The 16,694-nt window shown below is 46.5% G+C and overlaps 2 protein-coding genes across 3 annotated transcripts; one reads left to right on the top strand and one right to left on the bottom strand.

Annotated features, from left to right (window-relative positions):
• The first annotated feature begins 706 nt into the window (after nt 1-706).
• On the top strand, nt 707-10,191 carry stmn2b (stathmin 2b). The gene is made up of 5 exons (XM_052071325.1): nt 707-875; nt 6,719-6,814; nt 7,455-7,627; nt 7,848-8,039; nt 9,392-10,191. The coding sequence occupies exons 1-5, from the start codon at nt 857-859 to the stop codon at nt 9,449-9,451; spliced, it is 540 nt and encodes a 179-aa protein (XP_051927285.1). The 5' UTR covers nt 707-856; the 3' UTR covers nt 9,452-10,191.
• A 691-nt stretch (nt 10,192-10,882) lies between these two features.
• On the bottom strand, nt 10,883-15,910 carry hey1 (hes-related family bHLH transcription factor with YRPW motif 1). Of its 2 annotated transcripts, none has more exons than XM_052071265.1 (6): nt 15,059-15,910; nt 14,302-14,377; nt 14,134-14,217; nt 13,961-14,042; nt 11,861-12,537; nt 10,883-11,802 (listed from the first exon to the last, which is right to left on the bottom strand). In XM_052071265.1, the coding sequence occupies exons 1-5, from the start codon at nt 15,133-15,135 to the stop codon at nt 11,939-11,941; spliced, it is 918 nt and encodes a 305-aa protein (XP_051927225.1). In that variant the 5' UTR covers nt 15,136-15,910; the 3' UTR covers nt 10,883-11,802; nt 11,861-11,938. The 2 variants fall into 2 exon arrangements, with proteins under 2 accessions (XP_051927225.1, XP_051927224.1); XM_052071264.1 differs by having other exon boundaries at nt 10,883-11,815; nt 11,872-12,537.
• Between the last annotated feature and the right edge of the window lie 784 nt (nt 15,911-16,694).

Here is a 16,694-nt window from a genome sequence, read left to right as displayed (position 1 = left end):
TGCAGAGCCATATTGGTCGGCAGGTCCGTTTTCAGTGAGGTTTTCCAGGGACAAAGCTGGCCGGAAAATTCCTCAAGACCCCCAAATATGGCAAGAAGACATTGACGCCTTAATTGGGACAATTGCATCAGTTACACTGCTGCTTAATTGAGCGGGCGCTCAATCGAGTCTACTCATTTTACAATTTTTTTCCAGAAACAAGAGTGCCAGGAAATTGAAGACATTCAAATATGAAAACAACACACAAGCAAGGACCGTGGCCTTAATTTGGAGATTTTTACCATTTCCATTGATGTGTCATTAAAGGACTTGATCACACTCTGAACCATATTTGATTGGATAGTTCAACCAACAACTTACTCAGAAGGCCCTGGGCAATTTAGATTGACAGGGCAACACACAAGAGTCTAAAATCCAAATCGAACCTCCGCCTATGTCTGTTAGAAGTGCGGCCAAGAGAAAAGCGACCAAGTGAAGAGAATACATGTTGGGAATTAAATAATTTTCCTACCTGCCCCCCGCCCCCGTGTTGTCGTATATATAAGGGCACTTAGATCGTATAAAAGTACAAAACAAAAAGCAGTCATAGAACTGCATGTCATAAAATGTGGGATATCTGATTGTACCTGTCTCGCTTCAGATAACCGAACACGAATCTAAGGAGGTGTCTGCTTTTATTCTGAAGGACTAGGTGGCACACGCACCCCTTCACCACCTGCTTCCTGTCGCTCATAACGGAGCAGCAGGCGTCCCGGCAGCCCCCCTTTCTCTCTGCTGACTCAGTTCCTTCGCAGCAGTCCTGTCCATCCCCGACAACGAGCAGCAGCAGTATCTTCCTCCGCCCAGCAAAGCAGAAATGGCCAAAACCGCAATTGGTGAGCCTTTGGATTTCTCTTATCATGACGGCAATGCGCATTGCATGTATGCATGAGGATGTTGGGGATGCGGCGACACCCACAGCACCCAAAAGGATGCTGAGGGGAGGTTGAGTGGCAACAGCTCTGCATACGTTGCACATCCATAACCCAAATATCCGCGTTCAGTTTTTTTTTTTTAATTGATGATTTAGAATTTGCATGCGACACCTTTTGTCTCCTCCTGACTGATAATCCAGACGAGGTACGAGTCAGTCAGTGACCCATATTTTATTAATTCATCAAACAAATCAAGGTGATTGATTTTTATGTAGATTTTTTTTTTGCCCTTAGATGGGCGTTGCGGCACCGCCACCTGCCCCGTATTGCCTGAGTCACGGCCGCGCAGCATAATGCAGAGCCAGCGACCCCACCCAACATAGCTAGTATACCCCCCCACCCTCCACACACACATATCCTCCCCCCTCAGCTGCCACTCCCCACCCGCCTTATCCTCATCTGAGCTCAGCAGCTTCGCTCCTGCCCTCCTAATTGCAATTGTGCTCTTTTATGTTGTTGTGTCCGTTCTGTTTTACGAACGGGGGTTTCGCTTGTGCAAGGATGCATGATTGGGTGTCGTATTTTTGTTGCCGACTGGCGAGGATGTTTTCAAATCCATCAGTAAGGTGCGATAACGTGCAAAATCGAATACAGTAGTGATGTGTTTTAGGCCTCGGCGTTCATTTTAGGCTTGTGCAATTAGCATTAGCAACACTGTGATGAATTTGAAAAGCGCTGGTGTCTGGACTGCTCTTGTTAGTGTTCTGCTTGAAGAGGCGCTTGATGGATGGGGGGTGCGCGCAGACAGACAGAGAAGAGGGGGCGCCGGTGTCCCTGACCGTTTATATATTTATTTGCCGCCACCCTCTTTTCTTCCTCTCATCTTGGCTGAGTGTAGAAGGTCGAGAATGGCAAGGGTAGGCCATGTTTCGAGCTCCTCGTCAATTTTTCACTTTAATTTTTCAACACTGTGGGTTGACTATAAAGCGGTGCGCCTCTGTGGTTTAAAAAGCCCTTTCAACATCCCGACAGGTTGTAGACTTGAAAGTGACTTGTCTATTCCCCTATGAAACACGCGACATTTGGCATCCTAACATTCTGGAGAATCGGAAGGGGTGCGATCTTATCACAAACAATATGCACGCTCCCTTCAACATCCCAACAGAATGTAGATTAAAAATTGGTGCGTTCATGTCCCCGATAAATTCTGACAGAGTCCAGATCATCAAATTGTGCGTCCCTCCGGCTGATCAACCCCCATTCAACATCATGACAGATTGTCCACTAAATCCTTCCAGATTCCAGACTACAAAGTGGTGCGTACATGCCCAAAATAAAACATTCATCGCTTCAATAGCTTGACAGATTATCGACTACAATTTGGTGGCTCCATCTCCCTTTGACATCCTGACAGAATGTCGACTTAGAAAGTGCGCCACACTCCCCTCCAGCAGCCCAACAGATCGCAGCGCATCCATCTCGCCAATGGGCCGCGCAGCGCTCCCACAGCCTAATACGCCACGGCACCCCTTCCAACATCGCACCAGAACATTACTTAGAAAGGAGAGTTCATCTCGCTAATATACAGCACACCCGCTCCAACATTGGAAAGAGATCCATCCGTCTCCCTAAATAAGCCGTTCTTGGAAAATGTCTAAAATATCTCGTATGCTATGTTATGACCTCAATTTGTCTTGTTTGGGTTTTTTTAGTGCGAGGATAAGAAAGTGGAGCTTTTTCTCTATCTGTGTGATAATAATCACAAAGCAAAACGTCTGTGGTTGTGGGGGCACCATTTTCATGAGACGGATGATAATTGCTGCTTCGCCCTAAAGAGAATTAGGCCGATACTTCCTCGAGCAGCCACTGGGTTTTATTTTGAATCGTCTCCATCATTACGACACACTCGAGACTCCAAAGCGCTGTGTTCCATATTCCTCAAAAGCGTCTGTTTCCTGTCCACTGTCCAATTAGGTGTGGTCATGAAGCTCCAGATGCCCCCCGCCAACAACCCCTCCCGTTCGCCTCTGGTCCCCCACTTTTTTTTTGGTCGCAGCCGTTCATTTGTCAGCGAGGTTCGCTAATCAATGGCGCACACGCCCATGACCGGCTGGGATGACAATTGATCTTGAAAAGCAGCCTGAGAGGAATTGATGAGGTCATTTGATAAGGAGGGGGAAGGCGACTTACGTTATTGCCAGTTCGCCATCACGAAGTACATCCGATTGACAAGAAACCGGATACGTATTCATCACGGCTAGGCACGCGAAAAAAAATTCAGTGAGTCAAAGGTCCATTTATCGCGGTAGTTCAAAACGTCCATTCAAATTAAACAAACGTACAATGTGAAACGTAACCAATGAGTTTGCTGTCGAGTTAGCAACATTTACAGGGCGACCATTTCACTTCCTGAACGGTGTTCTTATTGTGAAGGTCAGACACAGCTCAATACTTCCGGTGACTTTAAAAATCGCTCCGCAAAACTCTCACTCATAAAAATCACGTCAAAACGCTCGCACAAGAATGCGCAGTTCACTCATTACTTAACTACGTAACGGGCGCAGAGCAAATGTGACTTTGTGTTGATGTACGACTCGAAGCTCTCAGTGGAGAAAGGCAGGGACGGGAATACGTCCATCGACCAATCGGGACTTCCTCCTTGGCGATATTGACGAGCTGTTGGGTTCAGGTGATGGATCGAAACCGGAAGTGTGGAGCAGCACACAATAACAACTTTTGTTCTCTGGTGGCGAGTGTCTGGGCCCCTCTGAGGGATTAAACGGCCCCAGTGGGACACCCATCAAAACCCTCGGGTGTCCTCTTGGATCGAGATCAAGCGAAAGCACTTTCCAGCGGCAATTAGCAGACCTTGTCATTTCTTCCCATTTTTGCAGCCAATGTGTGGTGAAGCAATGCGCATGTCTGCAACGGAGGTGCCGGCGCTCACTGAGGCAGATCACTCGAGATCAGTGCTTCCGGAGCTAACTGACAGCTTCCAGGATTGGAGCTAAGAGGGTTTCGCGTTTAATGGCAAAGCATCAAATTTGGGCACCAGACTCCACTTGCATACATTCACTCTTGTGTCATTGTCCATTTGTCTCGGATCATCACATACATTTTTGTGTCCTTCGGGCCATTTGCATTGGTTCAGGAACACAGAAAAGGTCAAAATACCACAAAAATAGCACCATCAACCACAAGAGCAGATCTGTGCATTTCCAGGAGTGCTGTGAAAATGTGTTTGCCCCCTTCCTAATTACTGTGTTCTTTGCATATTTATCACATACAAAGGTTTCGGCCCATCAAACCAATTCACACAGAGACAACCCAAGGCAATACAAAATCCAGTTTTGAAATGCTAATTTAATCTATCAGGGCACAAAAAAATCCCAAATTATCTGTCCTTATGTGAAAAAGTAATTGCTCCCCCAGTTAAATCACAAAGTAATTGTGACTAACAACAGTTTTGGGAACCCCAAATTCAATTCCACAGGCAACACCCGAGCACATTTGTTGAATTAAGAAATGACATAAATGGAATCTGACACACCAAGTGAAGCTGCTTTGCTACCTCAGGACCAGGACAATTTGCTATGATTGATGTGTCAATGACTTCTGCTGTCGACCAGAAAATCTTCAAGGAGAAGGTCTAACAATCAGTTTGCGGACTCAAACTCAGACTTTCTTGGATATTTCTCTGTGATATTAAAATTGGTTTGATGAACTGAAACCTTTGGGTGTGATAAATATACAAAGAACACAGAAATCACTTTGTTCACAGCACTGTATGATTTTGTGTCTCCTGTCACAATGATTTTTTTGGGGCGAATGGTCAGTGGAGGGCGGCCCGGTAGTCCAGTGGTTAGCACGTTGGCTTCACAGTGCAGAGGTACCGGGTTCGATTCCAGCTCCGGCCTCCCTGTGTGGAGTTTGCATGTTCTCCCCGGGCCTGCGTGGGTTTTCTCCGGGTGCTCCGGTTTCCTCCCACATTCCAAAAATATGCATGGCAGGCTGATTGAACACTCTAAATTGTCCCTAGGTGTGAGTGTGAGCGTGGATGGTTGTTCGTCTATGTGTGCCCTGCGATTGGCTGGCAACCGATTCAGGGTGTCCCCTGCCTACTGCCCGGAGACGGCTGGAATGGGCTCCAGCACCCCCCGCGACCCTAGTGAGGATCAAGCGGTATAGAAGATGAATGAATGAATGAATGGTCAGTGGGTGAATTCCCTTGGAGAAAGCAGTTCAGGTATCATATTCGCTTTTTCCATATTTTGTGTACAGCGGGGGTGGGCAACCTACAGCCGCGTGAGCGCATTTAATCCGGCCCGCCATGTAACTGTCAAAATAAAGGAAATCTTATTAAAACACAGCAAAAACCTTCAATCCACAAATTCTATCATATCATAATAAATGTTGCTTTTGTCTGAATTTTTCCACATCTACTGTATATGGTACATATGGTTCTCAAAAGACGATTTACACACTCATTGGCCGCTTCATTAAGTACCCCCGTATCCTGTCAGGATTACATTTCATTACGTTTCATTTCTGGTCCGGTGAACTCCCAAGGAGGAAGATACAGTTACAACTATGGACGCGGCCTAAATTTTTGTCACCCCCAACCCCACCCCTTCCACACACACCCAAATTTACTACCCTACTTTTCAACAACCTATGTCAACAGTTTCTCAGAGTATAATGAAACATCATATTAAAATTGAATAGATGATCATATTCGAAGAAATCATTTTAGACTCCAGGCGGCCCGGTAGTCCAGTGGTTAGCACGTCGGCTTCACGGTGCAGAGGTACCGGGTTCAATTCCAGCTCTGGTGTCCCTGTGTGGAGTTTGTGTGTTCTCTGCGTGGGTTTTCTCTGGGTCCTCCGGTTTCCTCCCACATTCCAAAAACATGCATGGCAGGCTGGTTGAACACTCTAAATCAGGGGTCCCCAAACTTTTTCCTGTGAGGGCTACATAACTTGTAGCTTGTAGACACCGCTGTTTGCAGTTAGGTTTTTTGGGGGGCGTTTTTAACACAGTGACGGGTCATTTTGACCCGAGGACAACAGGAGGGTTAGAGGGCCGGGCCAAATGTGCTGACGGGTCGTATCCGGCCCGTGGGTCGTAGTTTGGGGACCCCTGCTCTAAATTATCCCTTGATGTGAGTGTGAGCGCGGATGGTTGTTCATCTATGTGTGCCCTGTGATTGGCTGGCAGCCGGTTCAGGGTGTCCCCCGCCTACTGCCCCAAAGTCAGCTGGGATAGGCTCTAGCGCCCCCCAAAACGAGCAAGTCAGGAGTCAACAATTTTTCTGTGTATTTGTGAAATCAATATAGATTTCTTGTGATGAGAAGTGGATCGGAAAATAGATGGATGGATTTTAGATTCTTTTTCGAGGCCTCATGCAAATATTTTGTAACATTTCGACAGTGCAGCAAAGCTCTCATGTGTGCCTAATAAAGTGTCTCAGGTGATCAAACAGGGGCTCTGTGGAGAGCGTATCAGCTTCATAATTATGCATAAGTCGGTTCATAATGTTACTATTTGCAGAGCAGCTGAGAGGCAAAATAATCATAAAAGGGTATGGGCCCATTAATAAATGCAAATGAAATCAAACAGTCCTCTGTGGTAGATGCCGGCAGCATCAAAACAACGGCAAGAAAGACAAAGCGCGCGGTTTTTATTTTATTTTATTGATGTGTGATGGCGTGACAACATGAAAGTGCTCGTGGGGGGATCTGCGGGGGGGGGGGGGGGGGGTGTTCATGAAATTCCGGCCGTTCATGCTATTTTTGCCTCGGCAGCTTACAAGGAGAAGATGAAGGAGATTTCCGTCTTCTCGCTCATCTGCTCCTGTCTCTACCCCGACAGCCGCAAAAAGACCCTGGGAGACTTTGAAGGTAAGATGGAAGCTTGCTTGTGCATCACTCATGACCAAGATCACCCAAACGTGCAGGATAACGACGATTCAAGCAACATTTTCATCAACGGAAAAACGTAAAAATAAAAAGGCTTTAAAAAACAGAACACTAACTGAAACAATACAATATAACTACAAATCAGTTTATAAAAGTAACTACAATGGATAACTATTGAAAATCTGATTTTTGCTATACTGTATACACAATTCTTCATATCAAAGTTGTGTAGCAGGGTGAGAATAGTTTTTGATTTTCTACTGTAGTTAGTTTTTACGTATGTTTTTAAATTCAGTCACTCTCATTTATCTCATTCATTTAGGGTTTTTTTCATTTTGCCACCCACAGATGGATTATTTCTTAAGTGTAAAAAAAAAACAGGTCACAAAGTATTGTGTAATAAAATATACGACAATCGCCCAACAACTGTTTGACCTTCTGTCTTCATACATTTTAAATTAACTCCCTAAAGCTCATGTAGTCGATGAACTGACAAAGATGAAACCACAGCACATATCCCCTATAATTATCGTTAGTTTTATAAACGTAAGATGTAGTTTCGCTTAATTTTCATGAATATAAAAAGTGAACACCTACTGAAGCGAGCCTTGTCGTTTGCCAGAGTTGGACATCAAGCCGATCAACAAGCGCGCGTCGGGCCAGGCCTTCGAGATCCTCCTGAAACCGACGTCGCCCGTGTCGGACACTGCCCACTGCGTCACCTCGCCCCCCAAGAGGGACATCTCCCTGGACGACATTCAGAAGAAGCTGGAGGCCGCCGAGGATCGCAGGAGAGTAAGCGCCTTCTCGTCATACTTTTTTTTTTGCCTGCCAGCAAACCGAGAGCTACAATCAAAAAGAGACCACAAAACTATGTGAGAGCGAAATATGAGGCCCGCGCGTAAAGCACAGTTAGCTCACCCGAGACCTCGGCTCAGATTTGGTTTTATGGGTTGGACTGCTTTGCTGTGAGCGTGGCTCCTAGTTTAGTGATGCGATTTGTGTCGGGCGTCAGTCTCAGGAGGCGCAGGTGCTCCAGGCGCTGGCGGTGAAGCGCGTACACGAGCGCGACGTGTTGCTGAAGGCCATGGAGGAGAACAGCAACTTCAGCCGCATGGCCGAGGAGAAGCTCCAGCTGAAGATGGAGCAAATCCAGGAGAACCGCCAGGCCTACCTCGACGCGCTCATGGAGCGCCTGCAACAGAGGGTGAGCGCTCCAAATTCTTCCAAATGTCAAAAGCCGCCAGTTGAGCGTCTTTGGCCAGAGGTCTGAGAAATAAAACACTGCCCTCTACTGTCAACTTTAGCGAAATACAAGTGCCGGCGCACCTTAGCCTCTTTATGACAGTATGTTGCAAACTCGGTGATATTCAATTTACATTAAGATCACAACAGTAGAAGAAGAATGTTTCGAGTTAAACGTATTATAACTTATTTTTCACAGATATGTGGCTGTGCGTATAGTAATGCCCTTCAATGCGGAAAGAAGGATGCACGCAGTCGCCGATGTAATCTGTCGGGTTTTTAAATAACTAAAAGACCAATAACACACACATTCAAAGCAGTTGCTGTTAGCCACAACTCACGCTCATGCGCTCCACACTCAGACAAACTACCGGAGCCAATATTCCCCCAACCTGGCTCCTCCCCTCGCTGTTACGTCACACAAATACAAGAAACATATTACAATATTACGTGTCGGGCACGTCGTTTGAGTGAATATTCGTTATTCCCGGAGAACTGTAACTATTTTCTTGCCGTCTCTCAATAGAGTTTTACATTCTATGTTCGCATTAAGAATGTTTTGTAGTTATTTAAATTCGCCATATGTGAAGCTATTTTTGCTCTATCAATCAATATACAGAAAAGCAGACCTTCGTCTTCAAGTCAAACCCAAAGTCACAATTACGTTCCGATTTTAAGCATATGTTATATTATTCATCATTTTATTTTTGAGCAGAATATTTCATGTTAAGCATACCTAAATTATATTCTGTTTAATAATTGCTTAGACATGTTTTTTATGTTGATAGGTTCTGATTGGCTAATAAAGTAAGAGAAGCAGGAAGTGATTTTTGTTACGAGAGTTGTGTTCTCGAACGTGCTACGGCGCAGACGTCTTTTTTCCCCTTTTAATAAAACTGCATTAAAGGATTCAGTCTCTCCTTTTATCATTCGTAAAGAAGAGTTATCCACTAAAAACAACGAACCCCTTAACTTACACGATTAATCGCCGAGCCCCTTTCTCTGACAATACCGATCGGTACTAAAATACAATTAGATCATTTGAGCAGTGTATTTTGTGTTCAATTACAATACGTTTGACCTTTATTTTCCACACCAATGGCAATTTTCCTCAAGTTCCAATTTATTACAGTCACCCGATCAATCTAAAATGAAAAAAAAAAACCCTCTGACTTTATGATAGCTCCCAAAATGTTTTGTGGCCCCAGTTGCACCCTGGGGGGGCTGAACCCTCTGACGCAGGGAATGGGGGGGGGACTGGGAAACCAAATCACTTCGGGTTGAACTAACATGTGATGACTTGCGTCCCCCCAGGAGAGGCACGCTCAGGAGGTCCGCAGGAACAAGGAATTGAGAGAAGAGGTGACAGCGTGAAGAGCTCCCTACTCACCCCCAACCGCCCCCCCTCCCCAGGTCTTTAGTGTCCACGCAACAAACTTCCGCCCTCCTTCCCTGGGTCCTAGTCCCCACCTTCTCTTAAAAACGCCACCAGTTCCTTCCTCTTTTCCATACAACCACAGAGCATTCCAAGACCGAGGCGCACACGCGGGAGGGTTTTGGTGGAAGTCTCATTAATAATCACAAAAAAAACATAAATCAGCCACTCTTCAACCACAAACAAAAATTGAATCCGATTGCCAGAAAGCAACAGCGGTGGTGTAAATACTTTTTTTCCTTGTATCAAGTACAAATAGTATCGATTGTAGTCTGCCATTTTTTGTCATTACGTTTATTTTTGTTGTTGCTTTGTGGCTTCGATGTTTTGGTGGTGCGTTTGCAAGCTCCCCTTTCCGTCCCGCTAGTTAGCATTTATTGCTAAGCTAACGCATAGCATCCCTAATCTCTTTCTTGATCAGTCACACGCGTTTAGCATAGCACACAGCTAATTAGCATTTAGCGACGCTGCAGAAGACAACAAACAGGAATCCCGCCATCTCATCTTCTATCCCACTTTAAGGAGCAAATCACGCCTGAGGACGAACCCCGTTCGTTGGTCCCATTTCACGTGCGTGACTTGATGACCGTGTGTGTGTGTGCGTGCGCGCGTCTCTGCATTTATGTACATCTTTGTCAATCAAGCTGTGGTTAATAAAGATTTGGGGTTCACTGAAGAACATGGCCTCACTGTGATGTGGGATGCTTTGGATCATGAGCTGTTTTTTTTATGATCTTATAATTTATTGCGTACCACGTCTAGCCACATGGTGGTGACAAAGCACAGGTTTTCAAAATAACCCTGTCAGACAAGTGGTAATAGTGTAACTATAACAATCAGAATTGATTTTTCATTTAACATTTTAAACCACTATGGAGCTACAGGCAGACCACAACTTAAAATGTGTCATAAAATAATATTATTATGCTTACGTTAGCCGAAGTTTTTGTTTAAAAGAGTTTTCCCCTCATCGAGTTTGGTTCCCACTTCATTATACTGACCAAATGAGTTGGCCGGTCCCATCTCTGGAAGCCGTTCCCACACGGCGCTCGAGGAGTGGGGGGTGCTTGGTGGTCTGCCAGGATATCCCCTCCTTGTTAATGGCTTCCTGTGTGTCAAACACACACAACGACGACAACAACAACACACACACAAACTAAAATGCATTGATTCGTCTGAGCCCGTTTCTTAAAAGGAAGTGGTGCCAGTGCGCCTCCAGGGGGTGTGCCACAAACCGAAATTTTGACGTTATCGGTTATAGCAGTTCTTTTTTAAGGTACATGGGGACACTGAGGGTATGCCAACATATGTTGGGATATTGAACCGGGTGTGTGGCGTGAATAGTTGTCAGACATCCAGATAAGCCCACAGAGAATTCAGAGCTTTTTTATTTACGGTGGTTGTCATGAGCAATAAGAAATACTTCAAAAACGGCGATGCGAACACACCTATTGTCACGGTGCGATGTGGACCCCAAAAAACAGGCAGCCAAAGGATTGCCTTGCCGGGGAACAAGAATGAAAACCGACTGCAACCCTTGCCAGGGAACAGGAACGAAGAGCAGCGGCAACAGATCTGAATGCAGTGTCGGAAGGAAAGGGGGTGCGATCTGCATCTGTTGCTTGTGTCAAACAAAACACCTGGTTGGGCTTATTCCATGCCATTAACTGCTCTCAAAAAAGACGCGGGGTCCACCCTCGCCCCTCACCAATACTAGGCTGTTTCAGGTCCAAACAAAGGGCTTGTGTGCAAAGGGGTGCATGGGTGGTTTACGCATTGTTTTGCATGGGAACTTGACAGACGATCGCTTGACCCTCTGGAAAAATTGTTCCCGACTGCTAAATGACTGAGGGAAAGATTTTGGGTGGGAAGGCACAGACAATCAATACAGTAAATCCCTCTTGTTGCACACCTCTCCCTGTGCACCCCTTCTAGGTGACAATAGAATCAACGAGAGGGTCTTTGGCATTGAGAAACAACATAGCGAGACCGCTAGACGGGTGGAAATGAGGGGAAAGATGGTGGCTAGATGGGGATCGGCATGGGTAAAGTGAACGGATGATACTTGGAGAGGGTGGGTGACGGCTAGACGGGTTGAGTAAACAGATGGATGTTGAAGACTTGAGGAGACCAGAAGGGATGCGGGGAGGAAAGAAAATCCATGACAAATAAAGGTTACTGATAATGAGTTGCAAAAAATATGGAGGCAAGAGGCAATGGGGGACAGATAGGCTGGAACTGGAAGAGGATGGCAAAAACGGGGGATGGAGAACGAATTGAAGGGACAGGCGTGGCTCGATGGGGTTGGAGAAAGGGAGTGAATGGGGGCCAGGTGTGGATTGGGATAGAATTGGTAGAGGGGGAATAGAAAACAATTGAGAGAAACCTTGGACGAGTCCGGCTCATCACGAGTCTTTTTTGGGCAGTCAAAAAGCTCCAATCTCCATCCCCCAAGGTCTGTAAGGTTTGCCCACGGGGGGAACCGTTGGGGTCGGCGGGCTGAGAGTGGCAGCCGTAGTGGGGGAAATGAGCGGGAATGCTCCGAAGGGGAAGGGGAACGCCGAGAGGAGATGCTTGGTTGTTGATGAGGACACCAAAGCGGGGTGCAAGACGGTCCCGGCGGGGGTCCTTCGCACACTGGGTGGCAACTGTTCTGAATGAGGGGTCGCAGTCCCGCTACGCCTGCCGCTGGGATGAGTCTCAGCAGATGGCGATGACGAAGCAGAAGAGGACGGCGAGCGGGGGCTGCTACTTCCGCAGCGGGGCAACCCGGCCACGAGCAGGGGGTGGGACATGTGGGCGGCCGGTGAGGCGAAGGCGGAACCCCACGCCGCCAGGTGGCCCAGTCCCGAGTGGGCCTCGCGCTGGCTGGCATAGTTGTTCAGGTGTGACATCAGCCGGATCCTCAGGGGGTCAGCGTTGTCCAGACCTTCCATGACGCTGAGGTAGCGTGCCGTCTCCGCCAGGCACTCCCGGAAACCCAGACCACGGTAATCCATTGCTAGGGCGTGGGCGTCGAAAAAGCCTGAAGAGGGGTATAGGCGCTTCAATTAGTCTCCACATGCAAGTCCCACGTCCATGAGTGGAGGCATACAAAAACTAAAGCGCACATTCAAAACAAGTTTACCCAGAAAACGATGCAACAAGCCTGTCTGACCCATTACGGTGGGTCATGTCACCCACCCTTCAACAAATCGCATGTTAACTCATTCAGTACCAGCCAATTGTGGACCAAGTCTGAAAAGACGTTTAAAAACGTCTTTGGGAGTGAATGAGTTAAAGGGAAACAGGAACCGCCACATCGCAACCGTTTTACCCAGAAATTGAAACCCTTTTGGTGGGTGTCCACTACTCAGCAAGGAACCATTTTGGTGGGAAAAGCAGCCACATAAGCCAATGTGCCTAAATGGAATAAGGCCGTTTAGGCACGTTGGCTTGGTTGTTTATTGAACATAAAACATATATACAGTCATAATTTGACAGAAAATAAAGTAAATAAAATAGTATAAAGGAAAGAGAAATCAGTCATCATTCAACACAGTTATGTTCGAGGGAGTAGGAAGAAATAAAAAAACGTATCTCGTCCTACCCCGTGTTACGTGTTTATATCTAATAAATCATTTTTATCTCAATCAGAAAAGAAAGAAAGAAGTCTCCATTAAGGCTCATACTTTACCCTTAACTCATTCAGTACCAGCCAATTCTGGACCAAGTCTGAAAAGACGTTAAAAAACGTCTTTGGGAGTGAATGAGTTAACCGTGATATTTTTACAACTTTTGGTTTGTAGCGGGATTTTATACATACACACCCTTGTATCAATTTTCCCTTTTATTCATAATGGATATTTCAATACCTTTCTCCCTTATTCAACTTAGTTCTGATTTATAATTATATTTCATGTTTAGAATGGATCATTTTAACTCTGATTGATCTAGGTTGTTTGTACTATTTTTTTTAACTCGGCAAGCGATTTACTCATTTCCAGGTCAGTTTCGAAATTATTCCACAGATTAACACCTTTGATAGATACACTTCTTTGCTTGATGTTTGTTCTCGTTTTGAGTTTTTTTGAATAAAGTGGTGCCTCTTAAATCATAGCTGCTTTCTCGAATTTCGAAAAACTTCAGAATGTTTTGGCCGAGCAGGTTATTGTGTGTTAAGGTGGGTTGGGTAGCACCGCGGCTTGCACCTAAACGGGTAGAGGGAGCGCTTCGATTCCGCATACAAGCAAATTGTACCACATAAAACACATCTGTTGGTCCCTCCACACGTGCCGCCTAGACGGTGTGGGTAACTTCAATTACACTTCACAGTCAAACTAGACCATCCATTCAAACCTCAAAACGATTTGGGCGAGGAACTACAACTCGACTAATTTGTCAGAGCTGTTTAATGGATGTCAGGATTTAAAAAGATATACATTTAATTGCACAAACAAAAGGTATACCTTTGCCACTGGCCGCATGGAGCATCTTCAGATGGTCGACGGTCATCTGTAAAATCTCTGCTTTCTCCAATTTGGCAGAACCCTGAAGTGCGTACGGCATGTGCAGGAAACGGCGTAAATACATCCATTGGGAATCGACTAAATAGAATGAAAGGTTTCCAAACAAGACACACCTGCTTCTCGAAGGCGCTCGGCACTAGCCGCCGCAGTTCACTCAGGCTGTTGTTGATTCTGTCTCGCCGACGTTTCTCGATGATCTAATAACAGGGGACAAATCCGCCATTTCAATGACCCGCACACTTTTTTGCTTTGCTTCTTTCAAAACGGCAAATTGGACTCACCCCTCGCCGCCTCTTCCTCGCCTGCACCTGAATGGAAGCGCTTGGTGACGTCAAGCTCAGAGGAGAGCGAATATTCCTGAATAGTAATCACAAAAACAAAGACTTTTTTTTCAAGGTGACTCAAAAGGCATTCCTGAAAAACACACGCCGAATAAGGATGTTAAAAAGTTCGTCGCCCGTTGACTATTGTAGCGCTGATTGGATGTTTAGCGCTTATTGGATATTTAGCGCTGATTGGACGTTTAGCGCTGATTGGACGTTTAGCGCTGATTGGATGATTAGGGTGCAGTGTATATTAACACAAAAAAATATAACATGTACAAAGACACAAAAGTTTTTTTTCTCCTCTACACCTTTCGGATCTAATTGGAACGAGCCCTACATCTACCGGTCGTAATGGGCACCCTTGGTTTACAGCATTTTATAAGAAGCAATGGTACGTTAAACTGTATAAAAGTGGAGTTGAATAATAACCCGAACAATCAAGACGTGATGAAGTTAATTTTCTAAATTTACCATCATCAACTATTGCCGAATAAAAAACTCACAATAAAAGTTGTCAGAGTTATTTAACCAGAAAAAAAGCCATTGTGAAAAGTATTACCTGAATAACGACCACAAAAATAAAGACGCCGTCAAGTTAAGCGTTTAAATTGAGTCGACGGGTAATCCCTTTTGAAAAGTACGTTGCAGTTCTACAGTAATTTCTCAAGGTGAGTCCAGTGTGTGGCGACGATGCAACGAGAAACCAACGTACCCGCTCTCATCCGCGCTGTCCTTCTCCACCTCGATGGCTTCATCCAGCTCGCTGTCTGACAAGCTGCTCCTCTTCATCGCGTCCGCGCTGCTCGTCCTCGTCGCGATAAGGAGCTCAATCGCCAATATCGTAATCCTTCTCCTACGTGTACTTGCGAGTTGCTTGTGGCTGTCTCGGCGTTTTCACGGCGTGTTTTAAGCGACTGGAGGGGAGGGGACGGTGCCAGAGGACGGGACTGCCCCGGAAACAGCCAATTGGAAAGCGAGCTAGCGTTTTGATTGACAGGCGCGCTGGACACGCGTTTCGGTCAGTCTGAGAGTAGAGACGATCGCGGGAAGTAAAGAGGTCTCACACTTGGAGAAATTTAAAGGTCGGGCTGTGATGTCATGTGTGCGCTGGGTGGGCGCCGTCTTGAAACCAAGCCTGCGGGGGACAGGTAGAAGGGATGACTGCACAGCTTGAAGGACTGGAGGAGGTCATGGTGGACGTTTAGACGTGCTTGGGCAGGCCCAGAGGGGTAATTTGGATCTTTGGACAATTTCCCCGCTAAATACGCTGCGATGGGCTATCAGTCACATAGTGACTGGTTGAGTTAACGCAGACGTGCAGAACAAAAGAGTGATGATGGTACTGGATAGGGCAAAGGACATGAAGGGACGGGTCGATGGGGTGGACAGCAATCGCACAAGGGATTGTTTCAACTCAACGCCACATTCCAACATTGCGTGCACCGAATGCATGGGGTTGACTATTGTTGAAGGTGTGTTCGGGTGATGCTTCTTCATAAAAATAGACGATCTTTGAAGAACATTTGCCAGCGGTCCAATAGAAGTTTGGTCCGTGGCTGCACTCACCCCCACGCCCCCTCCCCGCGCCCACCAGCCCTTCTCGGTGTGCTTGCGTGCGCGTCCCAGTGGCCGCAACGGTGGTTGGCCGGCTGTCAGCACGCGTTGGGCCGTGGGAAAGTTCCCCCCGGCCGGCGCTGATAACCAATCAGAGGCCGGCGGGCCATCTCCTACGGCGCTGCTCTGAATGGAGCAATTGGTCGGCGGGGCGACGGGCCGTCTGCTCGCGAGCGTGTGAACGTGTAATCCAATACACACACTCACACACACGTACACACAAACGCACACACACAGGCAGGCAGCCAGCGGAGACAGGAGCGCCGCTGCAGCCAGAGGAAGCCACCGCGTCCCCGGCAGCTTCCCCTCCGGGTGCCTCCTCCTCTTCAATGCGATGCAACGACGCCTCGTTGCTTGACAGCCCCAGTGCAGTGTTTGTACACAAGAGGGAGTCTCGTATTACCACATGTGGGAGAGGGGGAGGGGGGGGGGGGGTCCATGCAATTACGCACAGTGTTAACGTCCATAGATCCTGGTCATGTCGTTAGGGATAACCTCAAGATGGTGGTAATTCTCTTCTATCAAAACAGATAGGTTGCAACGTTAATGACTTGATACAAGTCTATCTTTCAAGGAGCCTTTGGAAATTTCAAACCCTTAAAAAGTCTGTTTCAAATCAAGATGGCTGCCTTTTTTGTCTTTTGGAACATGGTTTCTCTTTCATATTTGCAGGTGAACTTTCAAACAATCCAGAGGACGGCTGAAACTTGTCAAATGACCCAAAAATGGCCGCT

The sequence above is a fragment of the Hippocampus zosterae genome, chromosome 7 (genome assembly GCF_025434085.1).
Source record: "Hippocampus zosterae strain Florida chromosome 7, ASM2543408v3, whole genome shotgun sequence".
NCBI classification, from domain to species: Eukaryota; Metazoa; Chordata; class Actinopteri; order Syngnathiformes; family Syngnathidae; genus Hippocampus; species Hippocampus zosterae.
Note: the sequence above shows the minus strand (reverse complement) of the source record. Positions and strands in the feature narration are given on the sequence as shown.

Bases quoted from the DNA above. Each gene is read 5' to 3' on its own strand.
- stmn2b (XM_052071325.1), top strand. The intron at 7,628-7,847 runs GTAAGCGCCTTC...GTCGGGCGTCAG, and splicing joins CCGCCGAGGATCGCAGGAGA to TCTCAGGAGGCGCAGGTGCT. The intron at 8,040-9,391 runs GTGAGCGCTCCA...GCGTCCCCCCAG, and splicing joins TGGAGCGCCTGCAACAGAGG to GAGAGGCACGCTCAGGAGGT.
- hey1 (XM_052071265.1), bottom strand. From the start codon at position 15,135: ATGAAGAGGAGCAGCTTGTCAGACAGCGAGCTGGATGAAGCCATCGAG. The intron at 14,378-15,058 runs GTACGTTGGTTT...ATTACTATTCAG, and splicing joins GACAGCGCGGATGAGAGCGG to GAATATTCGCTCTCCTCTGA. The intron at 14,218-14,301 runs GTGAGTCCAATT...CCCTGTTATTAG, and splicing joins CGAGGAAGAGGCGGCGAGGG to ATCATCGAGAAACGTCGGCG.